General features: G+C 36.1%; 1 protein-coding gene across 2 annotated transcripts; it reads left to right on the top strand.

The window, feature by feature from the left end:
• The first annotated feature begins 506 nt into the window (after positions 1–506).
• CCNC (cyclin C) lies at positions 507–25,792 on the top strand. 2 transcript variants are annotated; one of them, XM_024759297.1, is made up of 12 exons: positions 507–659; positions 5,734–5,840; positions 6,689–6,773; positions 6,975–7,044; positions 9,705–9,756; positions 16,611–16,666; positions 17,585–17,620; positions 18,296–18,387; positions 19,162–19,229; positions 22,022–22,101; positions 22,935–23,053; positions 24,548–25,792. In XM_024759297.1, exons 1-12 carry the CDS (start codon positions 628–630, stop codon positions 24,600–24,602), a joined length of 852 nt encoding a protein of 283 aa, XP_024615065.1. In that variant the 5' UTR covers positions 507–627; the 3' UTR covers positions 24,603–25,792. The 2 variants fall into 2 exon arrangements, with proteins under 2 accessions (XP_024615065.1, XP_024615067.1); XM_024759299.1 differs by having other exon boundaries at positions 508–659; positions 23,912–25,792.
• The last annotated feature ends 1,094 nt before the right edge of the window (positions 25,793–26,886 follow it).

Raw genomic sequence — 26,886 nt, forward strand, 5'->3', positions numbered from 1 at the left:
ATTCCAAAAGAATTCCATTAAGAACGTATCTGGCTTGGTGCCGGTAGGTTTTGGTAGGTCTTTGAGGCCAAAATAATCTTTATGTCTCTTTCCAAACACAGGAAGAAGAAATGAAGACGGAATCGTATATTTTAATACAAAGCCATTGTGCTGCTTTGGAAGCCTGCAACCACGCAATAGTAAAAGCCCGAACAGGGCGTCGGCCTTCCCCATTTCATCCCTTCTCAACGAATTGGAGCTGCAGCAGAAGACCGTACTGCGCGGGGTCCCGGCCGAAATCCACGCGAAACTCTCGCGAGAGCCTCCCGACAGCCGCGAGCCTTCGTGGGAGCTAGTTCCCGTCTCCTTTCTCAGGGCTCCCAAGGGCTGTCTCCTCCCCGCCGGCTTCCTCCGCTACCGCGGGGCGGGCCGGAACTTTTATGCATAGGAACTGATTTACACAGTAGAGTGTTGCCGGCCGGCGTCAAGAAGAATAGGGTGCCCTCCTCTTCCTCTCACCGTCGCTGCCGCGGAGCGGAGCCGTGCAGATCAGATCGAGGAGCGCGGTTACCGGGAGGGCTGGGTCTATGGTCGCTCCGCGGGCCGCTCCGCCGGCTGGTGCTTTTTTATCAGGGCAAGCTGTGTTCCATGGCAGGGAACTTTTGGCAGAGCTCCCACTAGTAAGTGATCTTCCGTCTTCTTGTCCGGGGCTGGCTCTTGGGGGTGCTGTGTGGACGGGGCCTGCGACTCCCCTTGGCCTGGATCCCGGCCCATGTCCCGAGCGCCGCGGAGTCTCCCGGGAAGCGGCGGCGGCCGGAAGCGTGATGAGCTTTTTTCGGACGACTCCCCTCACCCCGCCCCCTGGCCGGGTTTCTTTTGGGGGGAAAATCTGTTGCGGGGAGGGAAGGGGGTTCAGTCTCCGGAGAAGGAAGGTTCGGGAGTTGAACTTCTGATTCTTGGTTTAGCTAGGCCGGGGGGTGGTGGGGGGAAGGAGGAGCGGAGCCGGTGAGGGTTGGGATGGGATGGGCACAGGTATGGGAAATGTGACACAGTGTAGAACTGTGAGGCTGGCTCTTCAGGACAGTTGTGGTTCGCTTTTGCCTGGTATTTCTAAAGTTGGTCGGCATCGTAATCTTTTGTCATTCATCTTCTGTCTTGTGCGGATTTAATATTACTCCGAGGAGAGGAGGGAGTCAGGCTTGTTTCTGCTCATGAACCGCTTTCTGCCACTACCTTAAACCTAGATAGAGTTTTATGTTTGTAAGGTATAGGACAAGTGCTCTCAACATTAGTCCATTTCGTTAGTCTTTGTCTCATATTTTGTTTTAAAAGTGTATTTTCCAGGGACATTGCCAATATCTTTAACGTTTTTTCATGAATTTTTGTTTCTGTCAGTACCATGGAAGAGCTAGAGTAATATTGAAAACATTTCTCCCTAAATACATCTGTTTAAGCAGGTAGGAAGGTGGGTGATAGGACTAGTTGAACTTTGGGTAGGCTGTACACTGTATACTTGAAAGATGAACAGAACCTTATAAAGATGATATCTTAGTGTAAGTAATTTTTAATGTTAAGAAGAGCATTCGTAACTAAATTTTGAGTGCGAAGAAGATGGATTCCTATATTGTTCATTCGGTTTTTTAGCCTTTTGCACTAGAAAAAAGAAACAATGGGCTTTGAAACCTGTTTTCAGAAAAGCAGGTTTTCTTCTTGCTATAAGTGATCCTGTGGAGATGTGATGCTATAGAAGCTTCACTTCTGATCATATTTTTATTTTGCACTGTGTTCATTCACTGAAATATTTGCTTGGGCAAAATTAAAATATGGAAAATTTCGGTAGTGAAGAAGAGGTACTCTGGAAAACTTTGAAAGAAGCTGAGAGAATTGACAGGTAGCTAGCTGTTGATTATCAGAAGTTACAGCCCTTTTTCAACTTAAGAAAAGATCCTGCCCTCTTTTGATAAGCATTTTCATTTACTGTCAGCTTATCAAAAGGGGGCCAGGATCTATTTTATAAAACCAACTGTTTTTTCAAATATAAAATACTACAATATTAAATGTGCTTTTTTGGAAAACTGTCCTTGCCTCCCAATTCAAATAGCCCTGGAGGAAGGAGCCACTTTGTCTTACTCAGATCCCTTGAGAATCACGGAGTCCCTCATCTGCAAAAGGTGACAAATATGAAAGACAAGGCAATCAATTCAGTAAAAACAAAAAGATTATGAAAGCCATTGTTTTAGGTGATTTTGGTGAAAGAGGAAAATTGACATGAAATATGCTGTTTTCATGGCTTTAAATTGCCCATTTTAACATTTCTGCTATGAGCATGACAATTTTTTTCTTAGTAACATATGAAATAATGGTGAGTCTTACAATTAGTGTAATCTTTTATTTTTTTAATAAATTCTTTTACTTATTTATTTTTGGCTGCATTGGGTCTTCGTTGCTGAGCGAGGGCTTTCTCTAGTTGTGGCGAGCAGGGGCTGCTCTTCATTGTAGTCCATGGGCTTCTCATTGCGGTGGCTTCTCTTGTTGCGGAGCACGGGCTCTATGTGCGCGGGCTTCAGTAGTTGTGGCGCACGGGCTCTAGAGTGCAGGCTCAGTAGTTGTGGTGCACGGGCTTAGCTGCTCCACGGCAAGTGGGATCTCCCCAGACCAGGGCTTGAACCTGTGTCCCCTGCATTGGCAGGCAGATTCTTAACCACTGTGCTACCAAGGAAACCCGATCAGTGTAATCTTAAATTTGGTGATATGTGGTGTTAATTGGTTTATCTTCCATACTGCATGCTGTGAGGAAAAATTTTAAATATTTGTGAAATTTATCTTTTTAAAAACATAAAATGACTGTGGAGAAGAAATTGATAATTCTGGAACAGAGAGAATCCTAGTATTTTCCAGAAAGTTAAAGTAGAACACAACACATTCTTTGATCGTGATGCAGTAAAGCTAGAAGGACACTAAACATTTGCTGGTCGACTGACGACTGACGTAATGAACAGGTAACAAAAATTAAAACTACAAAAGCAACTCTGGATACTTTATTGTATCAAAGGAAATTGAAAACAGTTACATATTATCTAGGAAATAACATAATGAGATCAATATATATTCATGTTTATGGGAGGTGGTAAAGCCAAATTTATAAGAAAACATTTTGAATAACTGAAAAAGAATAAAAATTAAATATTTTACTTAAGAGTATTAAAAGGAAACAGTGAAATAAACCTATGGAAAGCAGACTTAATAAAGTTAACACTGATATTAATATATTAAAAGGGAAAAAATAGTCAGAAATTATAAGAACTGGTTCTTTGGAAGGGAAAACCAAAACGGTAGACTAAACTATGCTAGCTGAATAAAGGAAAAAAGGGATGATACAGAAATACAAAATTCGGAATGAGAAAAGTAAATAATCGCAGATATACCTTTGGGTTAAATCCATTTAAAAAATAAATTTGAAAGCCAAAACAAAGTTACCAGAGAGTTACTTCTTTGTTTTTTTGTTGGTTTTTTTTTTGCGGTATGCGGGCCTCTCCCTGCTGTGGCCTCTCCCGTTGCGGAGCACAGGCTCCGGATGCTCAGGCTCCGGATGCGCAGGCTCAGCGGCCATGGCTCACAGGCCCAGCCGTTCCGCGGCACGTGGGATCCTCCCGGACCGGGGCACGAACCCGTGACCCCTGCATCGGCAGGCGGACCCTCAACCACTGCGCCACCAGGGAAGCCCCCATACCAGTTTTTAATTACTCAATTTTATGTTTTAAAATAGCATCTCAGGGACTTCCCTGGTGGTCCAGTGGTTAAGACTCCACGCTCCCAATGGAGAGGGCCTGGGTTGGATCCCTGGTCAGGGAACTAGATCCTGCATGCCGCAACTAAAAAGATCCCGCATGCTGCAATGAAGATCTCGCATGCTGCAACAAAGATCCCGTGTGCGGCAGCTGAGACCTGGTGCAGCCAAATAAAAATTAAAAAAAAAAAAAAAAAAAAAGAGCACAGGAACAAGAAAAACAAATTAAAAATAGGAAATTATAAAGAAGATCCAAATATAATGATAGAATTATATTTCTTGAAATTCTTTGGTGACATTTGGATAACCATTTAACAAAACATTTAGCTGGATCCCTACTCTACCCTGTATTAAATTCCAGATTGATCACAAATTGAAAGAAAAAAGCCTTAAGGTTATTAGAAAATATGAGGGAATTTTGTTTTTAAATCATTTTGTGTCAGGGAAGGCCTTCCCATGTGTGACAAACACAAAATCAAAGTAAAATATAGATTTGAATAAATACGTGATTCAGATTTCTGCATTGCAAATCATTAAATACTGAGAGATCATGCTAAACTTGGGGAATGTCTAGAGCATATTTGACAAAGAAATGATTCTTTTATCCATAATGCACACATTTTAGATCATAAGATTATCTTAATCATAAAATGATGACCATCCCATTAGAAAAATGGTCATGTTAGAGTTACGATGTACCAAAGAACTATATTTGACCAATAAAGGCATGGAAAAATGTTTAACCTTAGAAGTAAATTAAAAAAAAAAACAGATACTAATTTGCCTTTAAGTTGTAAAGTATTTAAAAGATTGGCAGTGACCTGTAGGGTTAAGTGTTTTAAGACACCCTTATGTGTCACTCCTCTGAATGGAAATTGGTGTGGAAGGCAAGCTGACAATGCATATCAAAATTACCAGCAAAACTGACCCATTAGTTCTAGGAAATGATTCCAAATATTAATCAAATACACAGGGGTGAATTACAAAGATGTTCATTAAAGCATTACTTGTAATAGTGAAAAAGATAACTTACATGCCCATCAACAGGAATTAACTAAATAAATAATGATCCATCCATAATGCTGTGCAGCAGTTTAAAAGGATGCTGAATAACAAATTCTTTGATGTAAAACTTCCAATACATACTGAGTGACAAAAGCATGATGCAGAATATTTTTGGGGATCACGTCAATTACATGTCTGTTTAAAAATAGACTAGACTAGGCAGGAGGTGGAGGCTATTGGTAAAATAAATTCTGAAGCAGCTTTTTTTTTTTTTGGTACGCGGGCCTCTCACTGTTGTGGTCTCTCCCGTTGCGGAGCACAGGCTCCGGACGCGCAGGCTCAGCGGCCATGGCTCACGGACCTAGTGGCTCCGCGGCATGTGGGATCTTCCCAGACCAGACCGGGGCATGAACCCGTGTCTCCTGCATCGGCAGGTGGACTCTCAACCACTGCGCCACCAGGGAAGCCCTGAAGCAGCTTTTAACATGATTGGAACTTGTGAAGTAGGAATATTACTCTAGTTACGCATGAACATCTGAGAGAAGATATACTTCAAATCTGAGGCATCGTCAGTCAGTGTCAATTTCACCATTATTTATCACTAAGAAAGTGTAAACATTACTGCCCATTAAAATGCTAGGCAGCACTGAAGATGCATCTTGATTTCAGTCTTAAAGTCAATGAAATACACTATAATAGTGACAGAGGTCGGAGTGGGGGGAGAGATAGACTGAGAAGGAAGAGAGAAAAGATTAGAGCAGATTTTTTTCAGGGCATATTTACGTTTATTAGTTAGGTAATTCTCAGTGTCAGAGTTTCAAGGAATGTGAAAAATATTGTCTTTCAAGGTTACTTGTATTTTGTACTTCTCAGAATATTAACAACCTCTTCAATCTTAGAATATTTCCTGTAACTTTGTTAGTTGATTTTCTGTAGGATGTCTGAATCTTTGCTTTTTTTAGTTTGCAGTGGATTTTGGATAAACAAGATCTGTTGAAGGAACGCCAGAAGGACTTAAAGTTTCTCTCAGAAGAAGAGTATTGGAAATTACAGATATTTTTTACAAATGGTAAAGTTTTTTTTAAATTGGTTGAATTGGTACAGTTGGTTACCTGTGAATTAAAACGTTTTTCTTTAGTAATTTGTGATGAACTGTTTTAATCCCTACTTTACATTTTTATTTACATGTGTATTCTTTTTACAACTTATATATCTTTTTTTAAAGTGATTTAAAGTCTTTTGTGAATCTTACGTGTCAGAGACACTCAAGATGGTCTAAAAATATTAATCTCCCTAAGCTTTATAATGCATCATTAAACCTAATTTAAGATTGGCTAAAGCAAAGTACTTTGAGGATAAATGATTCTTTGGATTGACATCCTGTATTGGTCACTCCTATCTTACAAGTTTGCTTTGGATGGAAGAGTTTTAGAGTTAAAAGATCCTTGCTCTGCCACATGGTAACTTTGTCACAGGATCTTTCTCACCCTCAGTTCACTTCTATGCAAACCTACCTCTCTGTTGTTTTGAGGATTCATTTTGGGTTTTTTATAAACTTTATTAAGCAGTAGTTATAACGCTGATAGGGTCTAATAATAGTAATAATATGAAGAGCATTGAAAATACTTGGAAGATAGAGGGGAAATAACTATCATTCAACCTCCTTGATTCAAGAATAGATTTTACTATGAGGCAGTTTCTGTTTTTTTGTTATTGTTTATGCATACCTATATATTTTTTGACAAATTTGCAATCCTAGTACTAGACCACTGTGATCCACGTAGAGCTTTATAGCATGTGTAGGTTTTTCTCTTTGTTAAAAATGAATATAGTCATGATTTAACTGCATTGAAGTTATTGTTAAATGTTAATATAATGATTTCAGAAATACATTTAACTTTATTATTTTTCTTTCAGTTATCCAAGCATTAGGTGAACATCTTAAATTAAGACAACAAGTTATTGCCACTGCTACGGTCTATTTCAAGAGATTCTATGCCAGGTAGGGCTGTGTTATTTTGGGAATATGTTAATGCTTATTTGAAACTCTTATCTCATGTTGATGAACCTTATATAAGTGAATCGTGTGTTTGCCATAGAGTTGTCCTGATTTTTTTCCATATAAATGTTTTCTATATGAATTCTATTTTCATATGTGTTTTTCTATATGAATGACATTTAAGTTTGTTTAATCATATTTTAGGTATTCTCTGAAGAGTATAGATCCTGTATTAATGGCTCCTACATGTGTGTTTTTGGCATCCAAAGTAGAGGTATGAAATAATTTTCTTTTTTTTTTTAAATTAATTAATTTATTTATTTTTGGCTCTGTTGGGCCTTCGTTGCTGCGCGTGGACTTTCTCTAGTTGCGGCAAGCAGGGGCTACTCTTCATTGTGGTGTGTGGGCTTCTCACTGCGGTGGCTTCTCTTGTTGTGGAGCACGGGCTCTAGGCGTGCGGACTTCAGTAGTTGTGGCTCATGGGCTCCCGAGCGCAGGCTCACTCATTGTGGCACATGGGCTTAGTTGCTCCACAGCATATGGGATCTTCCTGGACCAGGGCTTGAACCCATGTCCCCAGCATTGGCAGGCTGATTCTTAACCACTGCGCCACCAGGGAAGTCCTAGTTTTCTGTTCTTTATCAAAGTATAGTCAACGTGTATTGGTTAATCTGCCCCAGTTTTCACATTAACTGTGTAAAAATAATAACGGTGATTTATATAAAATATTGAAATTTATACAAAATCAAAGAAATATATACATATTTCTATATATTCAATTAACAAACATGTAGCATTTTACTATGTACCATGTGCTATTCTGACTCCTCTTACAATTTATGACTTAATCCTCATAACAAACTATGGGCTACATAGTTGTAATCTCATTTTATAAGTGAGGAAACTTAGACACAAAGAAATTAAGTTCACATAGCTGATAATTGACAGAGCCAGTATTTAAACCCTGGGAGTCTAGTTCCTAATCCCATGCTCTTAACTGCTTTGCTCTTCTGCCTCTGAGACATTTATTGTTTGGCACTAAGAAGTATTCCATGAATGCCACAGCTTGTCTACTATAACCTGAGAATGTTCTTCCATCTCCTTCATATGCTTCCTGTGTTCTGCTGTCTTCCCTTCCTGCCTCCTGATGATTGGCTGCCTAGCAAGCCATAGGGAAAGCAAGGGGGAAAGCAAGGATTGGGGTGGCTATAGCAATATATGTTCTAACGAGGAATGGTTTGGGTAGTGAGGGTTGAGAAATTAGGTGAGGGAGAGAAGAGAGATGGGAACTTGCAGCTGAGACCAAATCTCTGTTCACCTTATTTACCTTTTTAGTATTTTTGAGAGAGCTCTGCTAAATCCAGATAATAATAGCTGATATTATTAACTGGTCTTCATAATAATCCGTGTAATCTTCAGTAATATGAATCCTTTGTATTATGTTTCTATTTTTAGATGATGTCTTTAGATTAGTAATTGTATTCCTGAATATTAAATGTAATTTAATTGTAAGTGGTAATTTAAGGAGGCAGAACCAGCTCTGTTGTTTTTAAGTTCTTTAATGGAAAAGAAGGTGTTTATAAAAGGCCTGTATTATGGGGTGGCTTTTCCAAATATTGCCATGTAATTTTATGTATCTGAAGGACAGCCAGTATGAGAAACCAAGACAAAATCTTTATAAACTTCTACTCCTGTAGATTAACTTGGAGTTTTAATTTGTCTTGTGTGTTAAATATCTTTTGTTACGTGATTTACTGAATAGAAACCTATTTTATGATTTATTAGGTGAAAGTTTTTCCTTTAAGAATTTGGGGTAAAGAATTATTCCTGGAAAGAGATGTATCCTTTCATATTTGGTTGTACCATTTTTTAAAATCTTTTAACTATGACCAAATCTTTCTGTGTATTGTCCAGTTGTGTGAGAATTGTATTGAAATGGCATTTAAGAAGATGTCTCAGGCATTTAATTTTCAGTATCAGTTATTATGGTGTGAGGTTTAAATGTAACTATAAATACATACACAGGCATACATATCCCCCACCCCCACAAACACACACAGTTAGATAAGGATTCAGGTTGAAGGTTTTTGAACAGACTGTATTCAGTTTAGTTTCTTCTGTTGGCTAAGGAACCAATTCTTGATTTTTCAGCTTTAAAAAATTAAGGCTTTGGGGAAATCCCTAGTGGTTCAGTGGTTGGGACTCCACACTCTCACTGCCAAGGACCTGGGTTCGATCCCTGGTCAGGGAACTAAGATCCTACAGGCCACACCACACCGCACGGCCAAAAAAAAAAAAAAAAAGAAGCCTTTAATAACTTTATAAGGTTAATCAAATTAAATGAGACTATGTGTAAGGTGGATCACCTCATAAATTTTTACAGTGGCAGTATATTAAGTTCAAAGAGGAAATGGGAACTGACATCCGAAGTCTTATGCTAATCATTCTTGTCTTCCTGTTCCAAAAAGAAAAATAATTGTTTGTACGGTCTTTTGAGTTCTTTTGGTGATATTAAAGTTTATTTTCTTCAGCGATTCAACTGTTTTATTATTAAATTCCCTGAAGTACCTGTTTGTTAGTCCAGGTTCAACTGAAAGGAAGCATACTTAATACTTATTCTGGCAACTAAGTGTAGAATCTAAAAACTCTTGGAAACTAATTTAAGTGCAAAAAACTGGCACTGTCACTTTAGGGTCTGGTTTCTAATTTGGTACCTTCTAATAATATTAAATTATAAAATTATTTAAGCATGTGTGTTAAAGTGTAGTAATTTTAAGGAAAGGTCATAAATTTAGAGATTTAAGTACATCATTCCTCAAGTAGGTAGATAACTGCAAACATCAGAGGAACATAGGAAATGCTCTGTTTTGAATAGACCTCAGATATACTTAGGTTCATTGGGTTACCTAATCTCGTTTACTTTTCTTTTTCTAGGAATTTGGAGTAGTCTCAAATACAAGATTGATTTCTGCTGCTACTTCTGTATGTAAGTGCAAAAAATATATCCTGCTTTAAGATTGTAATTCTAAAGAAAGCTCCATAGGACATAGATGTTTTTCAGTTTATGAGACCTATGAGAGATTAATTGGGTCTATTCAATCTCCTGAGGTGAGATCACCTTTATGCCTAATGTATTTGGCTAAAAATTTTAAAATACAAAAAATTTTAAAACCACTTAAAGTATTATCTCTAAGACATTACTTTTTTTTTTTTTTTTTTTTTTTTTTTTTTGTGGTACGCGGGCCTCTCACTGTTGTGGCCTCTCCCGTTGCGGAGCACAGGCTCTGGACGCGCAGGCTCAGCGGCCATGGCTCACGGGCCCAGCCGCTCCGCGGCATGTGGGATCTTCCCGGACCGGGGCATGAACCTGTGTCCCTTGCATCGGCAGGCGACTCTCAACCACTGCGCCACCAGGGAAGCCCTAAGACATTACTTTTAATGCTAAAAACGGGTAGTAACTATTGAGCCAAAAACATCAACTCTGTGGCTCTTAATTTTATAATAAGGTTAAGAAAGAATTTTTATTCTTCAATTTTATTGTACTTTATTGCTTCATAATAACTAGCTATTGAGTCATTCTTGTGGGTGAAATAAACTATTTCTTTAGCAATTGTAATTATGTCTTTGATGGGAATTGTGTTTTTTCCCTCTTTATGGAAAACTATGGCACAGAAAAATATTCTGACTCTTTAGTCCGTAGAGCTGATTCTAAGCACCAGTTCTGTCTCTAAGCAGCAGCTGTATAACCTTGAACAAGTTGCTTTACCTGTTGGCCTTAGTTCTTTACCTACAAACATGGGGTTTACGTGCCTATGAATCATGGCATTAAAGGAAATAACATTGTAAAGTAGCAATCGTAAAGTATTGTACACAAGGTAATAATATTATGCTGTGTTCCATCTTCATAGGTTAAGCAAAAAGATATCACCTAACAAAAGAGAATTAAAATTATTATTTTTTACTTCTGTGATCTTACACAGAAGAGGCAGAGGCATTTTGTATTAAGTTTCTGAGCCAGAATTTCATGTTTTTGGGGTCATTTCCCTTTCTGAAAGGAGTGTAATAATCTAATTCAATCTTTTTCATGTCATATCTTATTTTGAGGATAGAAGAGTAATAATCAGTTTTGCCATAGAATTTAATATGTCAAATATATCCCATTGGTGAAGTATTGAATTGCCCTCTGGAAAATCAAAATTATTAAAAAAATTGAAAAATGACTGCAAGGAAATGTACCAGAATGTTAGCAGTGCTCATCTCTGAGTAGATTATAGATGCCTTATTTTCTTCTTACTTTAGTTTCTGTTTTCCAGATTTTTTAGAAGGTGTATATTTTTGAAAATGTAAAATACCTATTACCAGGGTTTGTTTTTTATTTCTCATGCAAAGGGTAAAAGGCACACTCATATTCATTTTACCAATGAATAGGGAACTTTATAGTAGACTATTTTACTTATTTCATAAATTTTACAGTGTATTATATCGCCCAGACAGCTTAGTTTTCAAATTTCAGCCCCAGTGCTTTTGACATGACAAATTAAGCAAAATATAATCTCTCTGCTGTATGAGGATATTAATAACATCTATGTCATACGGTTGTTGTGAGGATCAAATAAATTAATATCAATAAAGCTCTTAGAACCGTGCTTTGTCCAGTGTGTTAGTTTGCTAGGGCAGCCATAACAAAATGCCAGAGCCTGCGTGGTTTAAACAACAACAGTTTATTTTCTCATGGTTTTGGAAGCTGGAAGTCCAAGATCAGGGCGTCAACAAGTTAAGTTTCCTGAGGCCTCTCTCCCTGGCTTGCAGATGGCTGCCTTGCTGCTGTGTCCTCTTGTGGCCCTTTCTCTGTGTGTGTGCATCCTTAGTGTTTCTTCCCTTTGTAAGGATACCAGTCCTGTAGAATTAGGCCCCATGCTTATGACCTCATTTAACCTTAATTGCCTCTTTAAAGGCCCTGTCTCAAAATAACAGCCACATTGGGGGTTAGCGCTTCAACATGTAAATTTGGTGGGTGTTGGGGGGATAATTCAATTCATAATACTCAGTAAACTGTAGTGGTTACTATCATTGTCATCAACAACAGCATCATTATCACTGGAAAACACCAGACTGGATGCAGTGGTGGATATAAAAATAAAAACAAAGAATTTAAGGACAAGAAAATAAGACATCAATATACAAATATTAATACAGAAGGAACTAAGTGGCATAAGAGAGTAACAGAGGATGTAATGAATGTTTTGAGTGGGAAAAGTTGATTTGTTAGGTGAATCCAAAAAGGCTTAAATAGAATTTGGTGAAGAAAGAATTTGAACCTGGGGAAATGCAGGGGAAAGATAGTCTAGGAGCATTGAACAGTTTGATCAATATAAGAAAATCTACTGAGTTACATTCAGTGAATGGTGAGTAAGGAAATAGTGGGAAATAGCCCCCCTACCTGGCTAAGGCCAGATAATGGCCTTCAGTGAAGAATTTGCAGCTTGTTTTGTTGTCAGTGGCAGTACCTATGAAAGCTTTATTTTTCAATATGAGGGTGATACCAGAGTTGTGTATTAGGAAGATGATTCTGGCAGAATTGTGTAAGATGAATTGGAGGAGAGTGTGAGTCGAAGTAGACAAAATTTGAAGTTTTTCATGTGATACAGCATGGATGAACCTTGAGGATATTATGATAAGTGAAATAAGCCAGTCACAAAAAGGTAAATACTGTGTGATTCTACTTATATGAGGTACTTAGAGTAATCAAATTACTAGGCATAGAAAGTAGAATGGTGGCTGTCAGGGGCTGGAGGGAGCGGGAAATGGGGAGCTGTTGCCTAATGAATATAGAGTTTCCGTTTTGCAAGAGGAAGAGAGTTCTGGAGATGGACGGTGGTGATAGCTACATAACAGTGTGAATGTAATTAATACTACTGAGCTGTATATCTAAAAACGGTTAACAACAGAAACTAACACACCATTGTAAAGCAGTTACTCCAATAAAGATGTTAAAAGAAAAAAATAACGGTTAAAGATGGTAAATTATATGTAATGTATATTTTACCACAATTTAAAAACCACCGGGAGTTCCCTGGTGGTCCAGTGGTTAGGATTTGGTGCTTTCATTGCCATGGCCCTAGGTTCAACCCCTGGTCGGGGAACTAAGATCCCACAAGCCGCGTGGCATGGCCAAAAAAACCCCCCAAAAAACAATCAAAAAAACTCACCGAAAAAAACCCTTTCCGAAATAGTTTTATATATACGGCAAACTGTAGTGAGTACTGTCACCACTGGGTGCTGTAAGAAGTAAAGCTAACTATTTTAAGGTAGGAAAAAACTTTTAAGTTATTGAAATAATAAGGTAAACACTAATGAAGCCTTAAAATAATGTTTTGGTAGCCAGCAAGGAGAATAAGCAAGCTAGGTTTGAATGATAGAGTCAGCAGGACTTTTGAAAAGAAAAGATTTAAGAAGAGTCAAAAATGATATTTGAGGTTTTATACCTGGGCATTGGGAGGTGAAGGTGGTACTGGAAGAGGAGAATGAGTTGGTTCTGAAAAGAATTAAGATTTACTCTTCAACATTCTGAGTGTAAATGTATCAGTAGAACATCCTCTTAGAAATGTGAAGCCAGTGATAGAAATTTGAGACTTGATACCTTTTAAGAGAGCTGCATAGTGTCTTTCGCTGCACAGAAGATGTATACCAGATAAAAAAACCAGACCTTTGGGTTTGTGATCAGGCAGGAAACATACAAGGTGGACCTAGAGCATCTTATAGTGCCAATAAGTAAGTAAGTACTCAAAAAAAACAAAACAAAACAAAACAGGGCTTCCCTGGTGGCACAGTGGTTTAGAGTCCGCCTGCCGATGCAGGGGATACAGGTTCGTGCCCCGGTCCGGGAGGATCCCACATGCCATGGAGCGGCGAGGCCCGTGAGCCACGGCCGCTGAGCCTGCGCGTCCGGAGCCTGTGCTCCGCAACGGGAGAGGCCACAACAGTGAGAGGCCCGCGTACTGCAAAAAACAAACAAACAAACAAAACAAAACAAAACAAAAAAACAAAACCCCTTATTAATGGGGGTATGTCGAAGACATATAGGAGCCAACTGAAAGAGCTTTCAATGGCCAAAGCTGGAAGAATTTGAGCAACAAAATAAAAAAGAATAATACTGCATTATAACCCAAAGTATAACCCAAGTATAAAATAAATATTCATGCATCCATACTGATATAAATAAATGATAGCGTAAATAAATAAATGGGGGGGGAGACAAATCTCCCATACAGAAGAATTTCAAATAATTTATATAGCCAACTCCCCCCTCAAGTAGAGGAAGCATAAATTCCTACTCCTTAGGTGTTGGCTATGCATAGTGACTTTTCTTCTAATGTGTATATTATGAAAGAAGATGGGAGTATAATTTTACAGTGGAGAAACCTGACAAGCACTGTCTCAGCCAGGTGATCAAAGTCAGTATCAACAATGATAAATGACATTAATAGTATGTACTTTTGCTGTAATATAATGAAATGGCACTTCCCCTCTGTGGTCTTCTTTCTGAAAACCCCAAACCCTGGTCTAATCATTAAACATCAGATTCCAATAGGGAATCAACCTACGGAATACTTGACTGGTTCTCCTAAAAACTGTTAAAAGTCATCAAAAATAAGTTATGTCTGAAAAACTGCCACCACATACAGAACCTAAGGAGACATGACAAGTAAATGTAATGTGGCGTCCTGAAAGAGAGCCTAAAACAAAAAGGACATTAGGTTAAAAACTAAGGAGATCAGAATAAACTATGGATTTTAGTTAGTAATAATGTATCTATCTTAGTTCATTAATTATAATAAATATACCATACTAATGTAACATGTTAATAACAGGATTCTGGGTGAGGGGGCGTCTTGGTCTGCTTCAGCTGCTATAGCAAAACACCAAAGTCTGGGTGGCTTAAACAAGACATTTATTTCTCACAGTTCTGGAGGCTGGGAAGTCCAAGGTCAAAGTGCGTGCCTTGATCAGTTCCTTGATTGGCCATGATTAGCTTCCTGGCCTCCAGACAGCCTCCCTCTCAGTGAGTTCTTACATGGCAGCCTACTCAAGAGTCTTACTTTTAAAAAGTAGAGGCATATAATTTGGTAGAGGTTTCATTTGTTTTGCTTTTAAGGGAAATTTGAGCATATTAGTAAGTGATAGGACAGATTTATTGGAGGAGGAATGGTTAAAGGTGCAAAGGAAAAATGTTGACTGTCAGTTGAGTAGATGAAAGCAAATGTACAAGTGGTAGGGGTAGCAATAGAGAGGAGAGATGCATTTTCCTCCAGGTCAGAAGAAAAGGATTAGGAAGTAGAAAATCAAAACGCAGAGCAATTTTATCATGGAATAGGAGAGAAGTTGACAGCATCAGGTAAAATCTAATTCAGTAAGTTAGGTGTCAAGGTCCAGGGGTTAGGGATGTAAATTTGCTTTATATACAGAGATAATTTTACCTTGTTAATTGGTTAACATTATGTAAGTACCTGTTTTGCTTGGACACTTCATATCTTGCTTACATTAAATGGATTTGTGGGGACTTTCCTGGTGGTCCAATGGTTAAGACTCTGTGCTTCCACTGCAGGGGTGCAAGTTCGATCCCTGGTTGGGGAACTAAGATCCTGATGCCATGCAGCATGGCCAAAAAATAAAAAAATTACAAAAGGGGGCGGGATTTGTAAAACTCAGTAACCTTGATGGGTACATTTTTAAATTAACTAAAAGGAGAGGAAAGGAAAAGTTAAGTAGACATTTCCTAATGTCAAGTTTAAATGGCTTAGGTTTCAAATCTTGGCAAATGTTACGTATCTAAATTAGCTGTTAGAATACTTAATTCCTACCATTTTTGAGGAGATAGAGGATTAATTAACAGTTTTTTCGTTTGTACTTTCTTAGTGACTAAGAGTGTGTGTGTATATATTTGTGTGTGGTATGAAGAAAGTCCTAGAGACCTTTGCACATATTCATGATTTTATTAAAATATGTCTTTTGGTAAAGAAATACCTATTATAAAAAGCTTAGAAAGTTCAGATTAGTAAAAATCCTTAAATCTCAGAGATAACTACTGTTAACATTTTTTGGTTGTATTATCATTCCAATATTTATATATATAGTTGACCCTTGAACAACACAGGGGTTCGAGGTGCTGACCCTCTGACTCTCTGCAAAGTTGGAAAATCTACATATACAATCTTGGTTCATGTAGTACCTATTTATTGGAAAAATATGTGTATGCATGGACATGCATAGTTCAAACCTGTGTTGTTCAAGGGTCAACTGTATATATTTACAAATATAAACATATATATATATATATACTTGTGAACACATATATAACCCATGTTCCTTTTAAGCTAAATTACTAAATAGAGCAATACCATTCTAGAGCTGGAAAGATTTTAGAAATGAAATGTTTTTTTTCCCATTTTCCATTTTCCATTTCCCATTTTCCATTTCCCATTTTTTTCCCATTTTCCATTTCCCATTTCCTTTAGTTTTTAAGCAGCAGAACTCTTTCTTAATATATTAAATATATCATTGAAATATATCATTGAAATATATCATTAAATATATTAAATATATCATTGAAACTCTCTAATTGTAATATAGATGGGGGCCTAGGGCTTTCTGCCACTCAGTCTTTCCCCTTGCCTGAAAACAAAAAAATCTGCATCCCTAATCATATTCAAGAGCTCCTACTAAAAATTAAAAATGATTTAGCTCTACCTCTAATATTTTACATTGTATTAAAGAAGTTTTGTGTTTATTCACTCCCCATTTTCTCAGTTTAAGGTTTTTTTGTTTGTTTGTTTTCTGCAGTGAAAACTAGATTTTCATATGCCTTTCCAAAGGAATTTCCTTATAGGATGAATCATGTAAGTATATTGTAAAAAATAAAACTACTTGTTAAAGCTGTATGTAAACTAGCAACATTTTATATTAAAATAAACTGAATAGTCTCCTAGGAATGGCAGTTTCAGATTCTACGAGAATATGGAATTTATTTCTAAATTAAAGCTAAAGTGCTTCTACCATTTAAAAAAATACTTTGTAGCAGTGGTTATCAACCCTGGGTGCCCATTAAATCACGTTGGGAGCTTTTTTAATAATACTGATGTCAGGGCCTCTCTGGATCAACTAAATCAGAATTTTCAGGCTTGAAACCTGGACACTGGTATTTCCTAAAGCTCCCAGGTGGCTACCAATGTGCAGCTGGGGTTGAGAATTACTATAATGGAACAGAATGAAAAAGATACTTGAAATTTTACATTATTTTAGAAGATGCATTTCTATTGCCATTTTAATAGGCATGTTTTTCTTTTTCCACTTTGCAAGAGATTTTTTCATTCTATTTAAATTGTATTTTTGTTTCATTTTCAGTATTCTCTTCTATTATTAATTTGTAATATAACAAGAATAACAGTTAAGTAGAGATAATTACATTTTTGCATTTGTTGAGTGGGAAGTATATTGGAAAATCTGAAGCTTATACAGGATTATTTTAAATAAAAATAAGTAATAAGAAAAAAAATAATAATAAGTAATAAGAACACTTATATGAGGCTGGCTTTTCCTTACAAGGATTAAAATGTTTCATAATCACAGTTGCATGCATTGTATAACAAGTAATTGTTTATAGCATATGTTCATTCTGATATAAGCTATTGTGTTTTCTTGATTTAAAAAAATTTTAGTAAAATTTTTGATAAATCCTAATTACATTCTTATGTTAGACTAAGTAGACTCATCTAATTTGGTTTCATGTTGACATTTATAATCTTTCTTTTTAACAGATATTAGAATGTGAATTCTATCTTTTAGAATTAATGGTAAGTATATTTCTTCCTTGTGATTAATAGAGTAAAACTTACTTTCAAATTTAGTGAAGTCATAAATTTAAAGAAATAATTGTAGGGAGGTGCATTTTAAAACCATCCAAGTGATATGTGATGGTAAATCATAGTACCTAGTGGCATCATCACCTATATGCTCTTGGAAGCCTGTAAAATAGTTTGTATATACTACTTAGGATGGGAAATTTTTTCTGTTCTATAGTAACTATAATAAGAGGATTACAAGCAAACCAGTCAGGACATTAAACCACTGTAAATTATTTGCACAATTTGTGTATGTGTGTGGTGTTATTTAAAGATAGATTATGTCTTTGGCAGAATTCTGCTCCTCCAGTTGGGAATTACGGATTTATAGGCTAATAAGAGGTTTCAGTGTGTTGCAGATGTGACACTTTGAGTCTCTAAGGGAATGGATGCTGACTGACTGCCAACCGATTTACCAAGGTATATTTCAGAGAGAGCACTGCCTTCACTATTACAGTAGAGTTTAGGGCTGCCATACTGCTTGCTTAAGACAATAAGAGGGAAGCAAGCATGAGTTAGAAAAATACATTTTGAAATACACAATTAAAAATCAGTTGGGTAATGGTAAGGTTTTTGTGTTATAATAAATCTGTTTTTATACATACACATTTTTTAAACTGTTTCTAGGATTGTTGCTTGATAGTGTATCATCCTTATAGACCTTTGCTCCAGTATGTGCAGGACATGGGCCAAGAAGACATGTTGCTTCCCCTTGCATGGTAATTAGAACAGAAGTTATTCATAGTGTAACATGTTATTAGCTAGGAAGGTTGACAATTAAATATGAAGTTTAGTATTTTTAAAGTAATTAAACTAGTGCCCCAAGATATTTTATGTTGAGTGAAATATCTGCTTGTTGAATTCTAATAACTATACTGGTATAAATGCTAAAATGATAGATCTTTAAATTATCTATTTGATGAATATTTCCAGTAAAATTTGATTCTTATGAAAAACAGACTGTTTACATGAAAATTAAGATTGTTATCTTTAAATTATAATGGAAAAGAATATGAAAAAGAATGTAAATATATGTATAACTGAATCACTGTGCTGTACAGTAGAAATTAACACAACATTGATTTCAACTGTATTTCCGTAAAATAAATTAAATGTTATCTTTAAAATAATCAGAATATTTTTGGTGGTATTCAACATATATATTAATTCATTGTATAATTTCTGGTTTCCTATCTGATTTTCTAATTTTTGGAAAATTAGAAAAATGTTTATCTTATATTAAAATTTATTGTGAGGTTTTAAAATTTTAAATATATTTAGCTGTAATTTTATTCATTAAAATATGCTTATTCATTGTCACATTCATGTATCCATCTTTTTCCTTTGTTGTTCACCTTTGTTTCTGTGTTACGGTAATATAAAAGAGATATAAATATATACAGATACGGGAAATCTGGCCCTCTCTGGAGGGTAATGTACAGTCATATTAGGTAGTTCTGCTTTCAGTAATAATATGATTTACATTTCTATAGGAGGATAGTGAATGATACCTACAGAACGGATCTTTGCCTACTGTATCCTCCTTTCATGATAGCTTTAGGTATGTAAATGTGGTGTACCTTTAGCAGCTAAATTGTTGTATACCTATTTAGGTCATCCTAAAAGAAATTTCACCCTATTGTACTTTATGTTTTTATGTTCCTTGAAGTAATAGACTATTCCTTGCATGTGAACTTTCAATAATATGAACTGCAACTATCACAAATCAGGATTATTGTCCCCCCACCCCCCTTTTTTGGTAAGTTTTTTTTTTTAAATCGTTTAAAATAATTTTAACCAGTGTCTGAATAGAACATTTTTGTTGGTTTAGTGGGAGGAGTTTGGAATTAAGCCTTCTAATACTAGTTGTAACTTATATAAAATAACTAGGTCTTTTATTTCCTGAGCCCAATTAGGTCCTCAGCAGTCAAGTAAAGGAGCCTTTTGTGGTCCTTAATGCCTTGCTAGAGGGAAAGTTAGCCACCATTCTATTATCTGTGGAAGGCAGTACTGTCATGAGTTAGAACAGATGGTCCTAGGTTTAAACTTTTCTTTCTTTACAATCGTGGGAAAATTATCTAACCTTTCTGAGTTGGTTTCCTTAATTGTAAAATAGGGGGAGGGTACTAAAAACTCAGTATAGAGTTGTTACAAGAATTAAACGAGTTATCTTTTAAATAATGCCTGCCATATATTAGGCACTTGTTAGTTTCTGTTCCCTTTCTGTCTTGTATTCCTTTCTATGACTCTGTCTTCTTGATTTTCCCCCCATTCTTTTACCCGTCCAGACTAATTTTTGTTGGTTTCTCTTTATTCAGTTACCCCTTAAATGTTAGTGTTTCTCCACCTTCTTACATGAGGGGTGGTAAATAGGTTATACTTTTGTAGTACTGGAGGCTCCCTGGAAGGATTCTGAAGTGTCATCTGGGTTCAGTGGGAAGGAATACTGGCATCTGCATGGGTAGGAAGGCCATGTGCCACATCTTTGTCATCCTTGCTGTTTTTGTTCTTCCCAGGCAGTCTCACTGAGACCCATGGGTTCTGCTATCTCTTATGTGTTGGAACATTTCAATTTCTTTATTTAACCAAGATCTTGCTCCTGAACTGGCCTTTATATCAATCTCTGCCTTTTGGATAGCTTCCTTTGGCATCTCACTGGCCTTCAGACTCATGATTAGGACTGAACTCATCAGTGTGCCCCCAGATATACTCTTTTTAATGTCTTTGCTATGTTGGTGAATAGCACTAGTTACCTTAGTTGGAAACCCAGTAGTTAGGCTCTTTCATCTTCCTCGATACCTACGTCTAGTTGGTAACCAACACCTGTTGTGCCACATTCTTTAGTAATCTCATAGCCACCTTCTCATTTTTATCCAGGTTATCACAGCAGTCTCCTTCCTGGCTAGTTGGCCTCCAGCATCCCTGTTCTCAGAGAGCCAGTCTATCCTCCACACTTGAGCAAGGCTAGCAATTATCAACCAGGGATAATTTTGTTCCCCACAGGATTTTTGGCAATGTTGGGAGATGGTTTTGGTGGTAACAACTGGGGTGGGATGCTACTGGCATCTAGTGAGTAGAAGCCAGGGATGCTGCTAAGCATCCTGCAGTGCATAGGGCAGTCTCAAAGAGTTGTCCAATTCATAATGTCAGTAGTGCTAAGGTTGAGAAACTCAGCTAGAAAGAGCTTTTTAAAATGCAGAATTTGCACTTCAGTTAAAATCTTTCAGTGCTCCTCCCAATTTCTGGATAAAATCCATAGCTTCTTTTTACCATTTATGTATATATCATTCTCTGCTCCCACTCTCACCTTTTTTAAAGACTTGGCTCAGATATCATCTCTTTAGTGACACAGTCCCCAACTCCGCACTCTCCACATCACCTCAGTCTGGGTTTAGGATGTCTCTTTCCCTAATTTACTCTATGTATGCCCTGTCGTGGCATTTTCCACTGTATTTTTATTACCTGTTTTTATAATTTGTCCTTTAGCCTCTCAATCCTTCCTGAACCTAAGCCCTACTTTATAGCATTCTTTAACTTGGGGCAACCAGAATGTTCATGCACGTTTGAGTTGCTGTTTGCCTAGAATGTCATTCTTAGCAAAGTCATATGGGTAACCAGACCAGGGAATATAACATTTAACAAGCTTGTGTGGGATCAAGGTAGGCAGGCTGCTTGGGAGGAATTATATTAGGCAAACTTATGATGTAGACTGTTGTCTTTGGGCTTTTTCACTATCTTTGTTAGTTTGTGTTGTAAGTAATGTATATAATTACATTGTATGCAGTGCATTACATTTTTTTTCCTCTCAGCTCTGTTTGATTACAACACTGAACTCTGTACTAGGGTGCCCAGTTTTCACCTAACTTGATCATTCGCTAATAACTTTAAAAAGCAGAGGCAACACTGCTTTTAATTGAAATACCAAAACAGAGTAGTGTTGAAATTTATCAGTATATTGATTTGCTGGTTTTTTGGTTTGTTTGTTTTGTCACTCTGACTTTTGGGTGCATTTTGACCACTACTGTGTACTGCTATGCAGGGATCCTTTCCCTGCTCTGATTTCCTCAGTGGACTTCTTCCTCTCTGACGTGCCCTCTCAAGGCACCTGCATCATGACTAGCTCACAGTGAGAGCAGATGTAAGGACCTTAATATATATATAGCCCAGTAACTTTTCCTCCCTGTAAGATTAAGTTGATGGGATGGTCAGTGGTAACTATTATATGAATCTATAGAATTTTTAAAAAGAATATAAGAAAATACACATAAAAATTTAAGTGAATATCTTGTTCTGAGTCCATACATTCCATGTTTGCAGTTAAACATGGACCTTTGTGTCTCATTTTCTCTCCAGCTTGCCTGCATGTAGCCTGTGTTGTACAGCAGAAAGATGCCAGACAGTGGTTTGCTGAGCTTTCTGTGGATATGGAGAAGGTAATCTTTAAGATTCCCTTGACTGAATATAACTTGAACATTTTAAAGTTAATGTCATATTTACTTACCCTGAGCCTAAAATTCTTAGCCAGGCTAAGAATATTTTCGGTAAAGAAATGTTAAGAAATGTGTTGGCAAGAAGAACTGATGTTGACCATTTAGGTTATATTTCTCTTCAGTTTAGGATTAAACAGAATGGTAAATATATGTTTGATTGGTTGCAAAGTCACCTCTAATTGCCAGGGCTATTTTAAAAGCTACCTAGTGACTACTGTAAATTCTGTAACACAGACTATCTCCTGACAAAGTGATTTTTGTCCTTCTACCTTTTCTGCTGAAATGTTCTAGAATCAATCCAAGGTTAGGTCTACTCAGATGCAGAAGAAGGGCTAATTTGGAAACTGGATTTGACAGATTTGTATAGCTGCCGGTTTTTGAGCACCTTAACTCATGTGCAGAGTAGTTAGTAGAGAATCAAAACAGTCTTTTGTGCACTACCTCCCATTAAATTGTTTGAAACAATTGGTATTAGAGGAGTGTACTCTATAGTGACATACTCTTTCATGATTTAGACCTCTATTTCTAGTACCTCACTATTTTGTTTTGGTTTAAGGTATCAGTAGGTAGAAGGAAACCAACTACAGAGATGGATGAGGATAGACTGAGCATACATATACTTTCACATTTATCAGGATTGTCTAACCTAATCTGAAGGATAGAGACTATCTTTTCATTGTTTTCTAAGGGATGTCTAGGATATGATGTGTGTTCCTTGTATACTAAATGATGCTTGATAATTTGCCATTGAGAACTTTTCAAATATTTTCTTCTAGATTTTGGAAATAATCAGGGTTATTTTAAAACTGTATGAGCAGTGGAAGAATTTTGATGAGAGAAAAGAGATGGCAACTATTCTTAGTAAGATGCCAAAACCAAAACCTCCTCCAAACAGGTACTTTGTAGACTTTAGTTATTGATTTTATTTAATTATATATTTCATATGCATTATCATAATTTTTCATAGATTATGTTGTTTTGTTTTTGTAAAATTTCTTCCGAAACTTCATGACATATTTTTTCTTAATTTGTGACTTGATAGATTGAGAACATCTCATTTAAAAAAATACATTAATCTGATCATCTGTTAAGTAACTTTTCCTAATGCAATGGCAGGTCTATTACAGGTATCCCTCAACATATGATTATATACTGTACATAAATTTAAACAGAACAGAGAGAGGCAAGTTCATCTAAAATTTAGGGATAAAGAATTCTGTAGTAGTTCCATGTCAGTTTGACTTTTTCCCCCCACTACTGGCTGTTATCCTATTTATAAATTTCAGTAACATTTTTCAAAAACATAGATGATTGATCTGATATTGTAAAGGTAAATAAATAATTTTGGCTTTTGAGTGACTCAAAGATCCATTGTAAACAGTAACATAATTTTGCTAAGTATGAGTCACTTGTCCTAAAAAGGTTTTTTTGTTGTGGTGGGTTTTTTTGTGTGTTTTTCTGTTTGTTTGTTTTTTTTTTTTTAATAGGATCTGTTCATTTAAGTTCAGTGGTTCTCAGCTCTCACTGTACATCAGATCGTTTGGGGTAGGGAAAAAAGGTCAGAAGGGAAACAAAGAAATGCTACCCATCTTAATCATTTATTAAGAAAAATAAATAAGTTATATAACATTAAGATAGATTTGTAGATCTGATATGTTAATGTTACCATTTGGAAAAAATTAATACTTGACTTATACAAGGAGCTGTTTAAGGCAGTCATTCAAACAGCTGCCTTTGGATGCATTTTTTGCAGAAATTCCCTGAGTGATTCTTCACTAGTGGCAGGGCCTGAAGCTGCAAGATGATGATGGACAAGATAAGGCAATAATCCTATTGCCACAGTTACTGGTATCTTCAGTTTTAGTTTTTATTTTAAATATTCAGCGTTTTCCAGGAAATTACCATATTTCTTTCTGACTTTTAATTATAAAGGTTTGCTGTACTTACATATGGTTTTATTACGCCTTTGGACAATAATTTTTTTTGGAAGAACACTTCTTGATTTTCATAATTAGTAGGAATAAGATTTTCTATGTACGATTTAATTTTATAGGAAATTTGTCTAGAAGAAGCTCTAATCTCTATGTTGAGTGATACCTGTAATGACAACAAAATCCCATACCCTAATTTAAATTTTGGAGTGTAATGGACACTAACTTCCAGAATGCTTGTTATGTGTGAGGGCACTAAGTTACATAAGAATAAAAACATAAAACCAAATGTTAGTCTTCTGGATTTTAATTTTTCCACATCTGTGTCTTATAATTGGGAACGTCTTTGTTTTGTAGAGTTGTAGCGTGGAATAACTTTAAAAATTAGTAGGTTTATCAGGGTGTTGAAAACGAGTCTTTTAATTGGTGTAAAATCTCTTTCTTCCCCACTTGAACAGTGAAGGAGAGCAGGGTCCAAATGGAAGTCAGAACTCTAGCTACAGCCAATCTTAAAACATTCCGAAGAATTCTGTAGTGGACCAGTTGGAAATAAACCATTGGACAGATTTCAATAATGTCTTCAATGGAACACAAATGAAAATGAATAGCTTGTTTCTGTCAAGCATGTTGGGAAGTGATTTTATTTTTGCAAAATAAGTTTTTCCTTACTGAATTTGATTCTAGTACATGATTGATTAAAATCTATTGTTTATGAAAGTTTGGAAAGGTTCTAAGGGGACCTACAGACAGACATACATAGACATTTGAAAGTTAATAGCTTTTGATTAGTATAATTTTTCTTAATTTGGATAATAGAAATTGTTGCTTTTTATTAAGCCAGGAAAGATGAAGCATAATTTGTTTAAAATTCTCTTTGGTCATTGAGCGACCAAAAAAGGAAATAAAAAGTCAAATATATGAGGGTTTTTTTTTCCCTCCTTAAGTTAAACTTTGAAACTGTATTTAAGGAATCAAATCTTACAAAATCCTGGAAGGTTTTGATAATGATGATGATAATTTCAGGGAAATTAATCAAGTACCTATTGATTTTAAAGCGTATTTTATTCAATAGTTTTGGTATCTTGCCATGGAGGATACTAGCCCAGCCTAGCATAAAAGTGCAATATGTATAGCATATTTTGACATTTTAAAAGTTATATTCCATAACCGTTTTGAAATGCTGGGCAAACATAAAAAAAAATCCTATACAAAGTTATTTGCATTTAATTCAGTTAATCAGGCATTTTGAAAGCGAATTGGATAAAACACCGTAATATGATTGAAATTTGGTAACATTTTAATGTTATTTTTACTCTACTGTGAAAAGTTTTTTATATGACATACACACCCTAGTTTATTTTTGTGTCTTAGTGTGGACTTACAAATGTACTACAGGTATCCTGAGCCAGGAACACAGTCAGGTTGCAGGCCAGTTTGATACTGGCTATTCTTAATTCTCATATGAGTGTAGGACTTCAGACTAAATGTTATGTCAGTGGGACTGTGCTGTCTGTGGAAGTTAATCAATTACGTGATCATTTTCTTCAGACTTGAAGGAGAGTGATAAATAAGATTTGGAATCATAGGATATTGATGTACAATTTAAGGATTAAAATTTTTTATAAATCAATTGTGAACAATGGATTATTAAATGTTGACTTCCTAGTATAAAACTGCAAGAATAAAAGTAAATTCTCCAGCTATATTGACTAATGTCTTGAATTTATCTTTTTGAATCTGCCTTATGTTGTCTTCTGAGTCTTTCTTCCTTTGGATAAGTATTAAAGCCTTCATAGTTTATCAAGTAGGTAATTAATTTCAAATGGTTTATAACCAGACTTTTAGAGTTCTGCTTCCTTGTGGATAGTATCACATAAGCTGGAAAGAGATTATAAAGTCAGTACCAGTGACAGAAGTAGGTCTCCTAGGCTTATGAAATAAGAAAAAAAAGCTCTCCTCAGGTCTGAAGGAATTAAGATTGGGCTTGGGTTGGAAGGGCAGAGTGATTATATATTGTAATCATTGACTTAACCCTAATTTTTCCTTTAAGCTTACCTATATTTCTAAAAAAATTTTATTTTGAAAATACATATGCCTAGTAGTTTTATTTCCAACCTCTTATTTAAGTAGAAATTTTAACACAACATATACAAGAGTAGATAAAATATTGTAATGAACCTCCATATACCTATCACACAACTTTAACAATTATCGACACATGTCCAATTTCATTTCATCTAAACTCCCACCACTTCCTCCACATGCATATTATTTTGAAGCAAATACAAGATATCATTTTGTCCATAATTATTTCAGTATGTATTCCTAAGAGATAATGGCTCTTTAAAAAACAAAACAAAACCCCCCAAAAACCCAATAGAAGTCTTACTGTACCCAAAAGAGTTAGTCAAAGTAATTATGTAATATCAAATATCCAGTGTTTACATTTTCAGTTATCTCAATATCATAAATATTATTAAATAATTCTACTTAGGATCTAAATAAAGACCACACATGCAATTCATTGATAAATCCTTTAAATCTTTTAAGATTCATGGATTTCTCCTTTATTTCATTAAAAAAATTCCCCATTTTGGTTTGCTTGTCCACTAAGAATCTCCCACCATATGTATTTTGCTGAGTGTATCCTTGAGGTGCTACTTAACATGTTCTGTTCTTCTCTGTATTTCTATAAATTGGTAATTGAATGCAAAAGCTTGATCAGGTTCAGGCTCAAATTTTTTTTTTTCCATTATAGACTACTGTATAAAGTATCTCCTCTCAGGAGGTATATAAT

The sequence above is a fragment of the Neophocaena asiaeorientalis genome, unplaced genomic scaffold, assembly GCF_003031525.2.
Source record: "Neophocaena asiaeorientalis asiaeorientalis breed wild unplaced genomic scaffold, Neophocaena_asiaeorientalis_V1.1 scaffold505, whole genome shotgun sequence".
NCBI lineage: Eukaryota > Metazoa > Chordata > Mammalia > Artiodactyla > Phocoenidae > Neophocaena > Neophocaena asiaeorientalis.

Bases quoted from the DNA above. Each gene is read 5' to 3' on its own strand.
- CCNC (XM_024759297.1), top strand. From the start codon at position 628: ATGGCAGGGAACTTTTGGCAGAGCTCCCACTA. The intron at 660-5,733 runs GTAAGTGATCTT...TGCTTTTTTTAG, and splicing joins TTTTGGCAGAGCTCCCACTA to TTTGCAGTGGATTTTGGATA. The intron at 18,388-19,161 runs GTAATTAGAACA...ACATTTCTATAG, and splicing joins ATGTTGCTTCCCCTTGCATG to GAGGATAGTGAATGATACCT.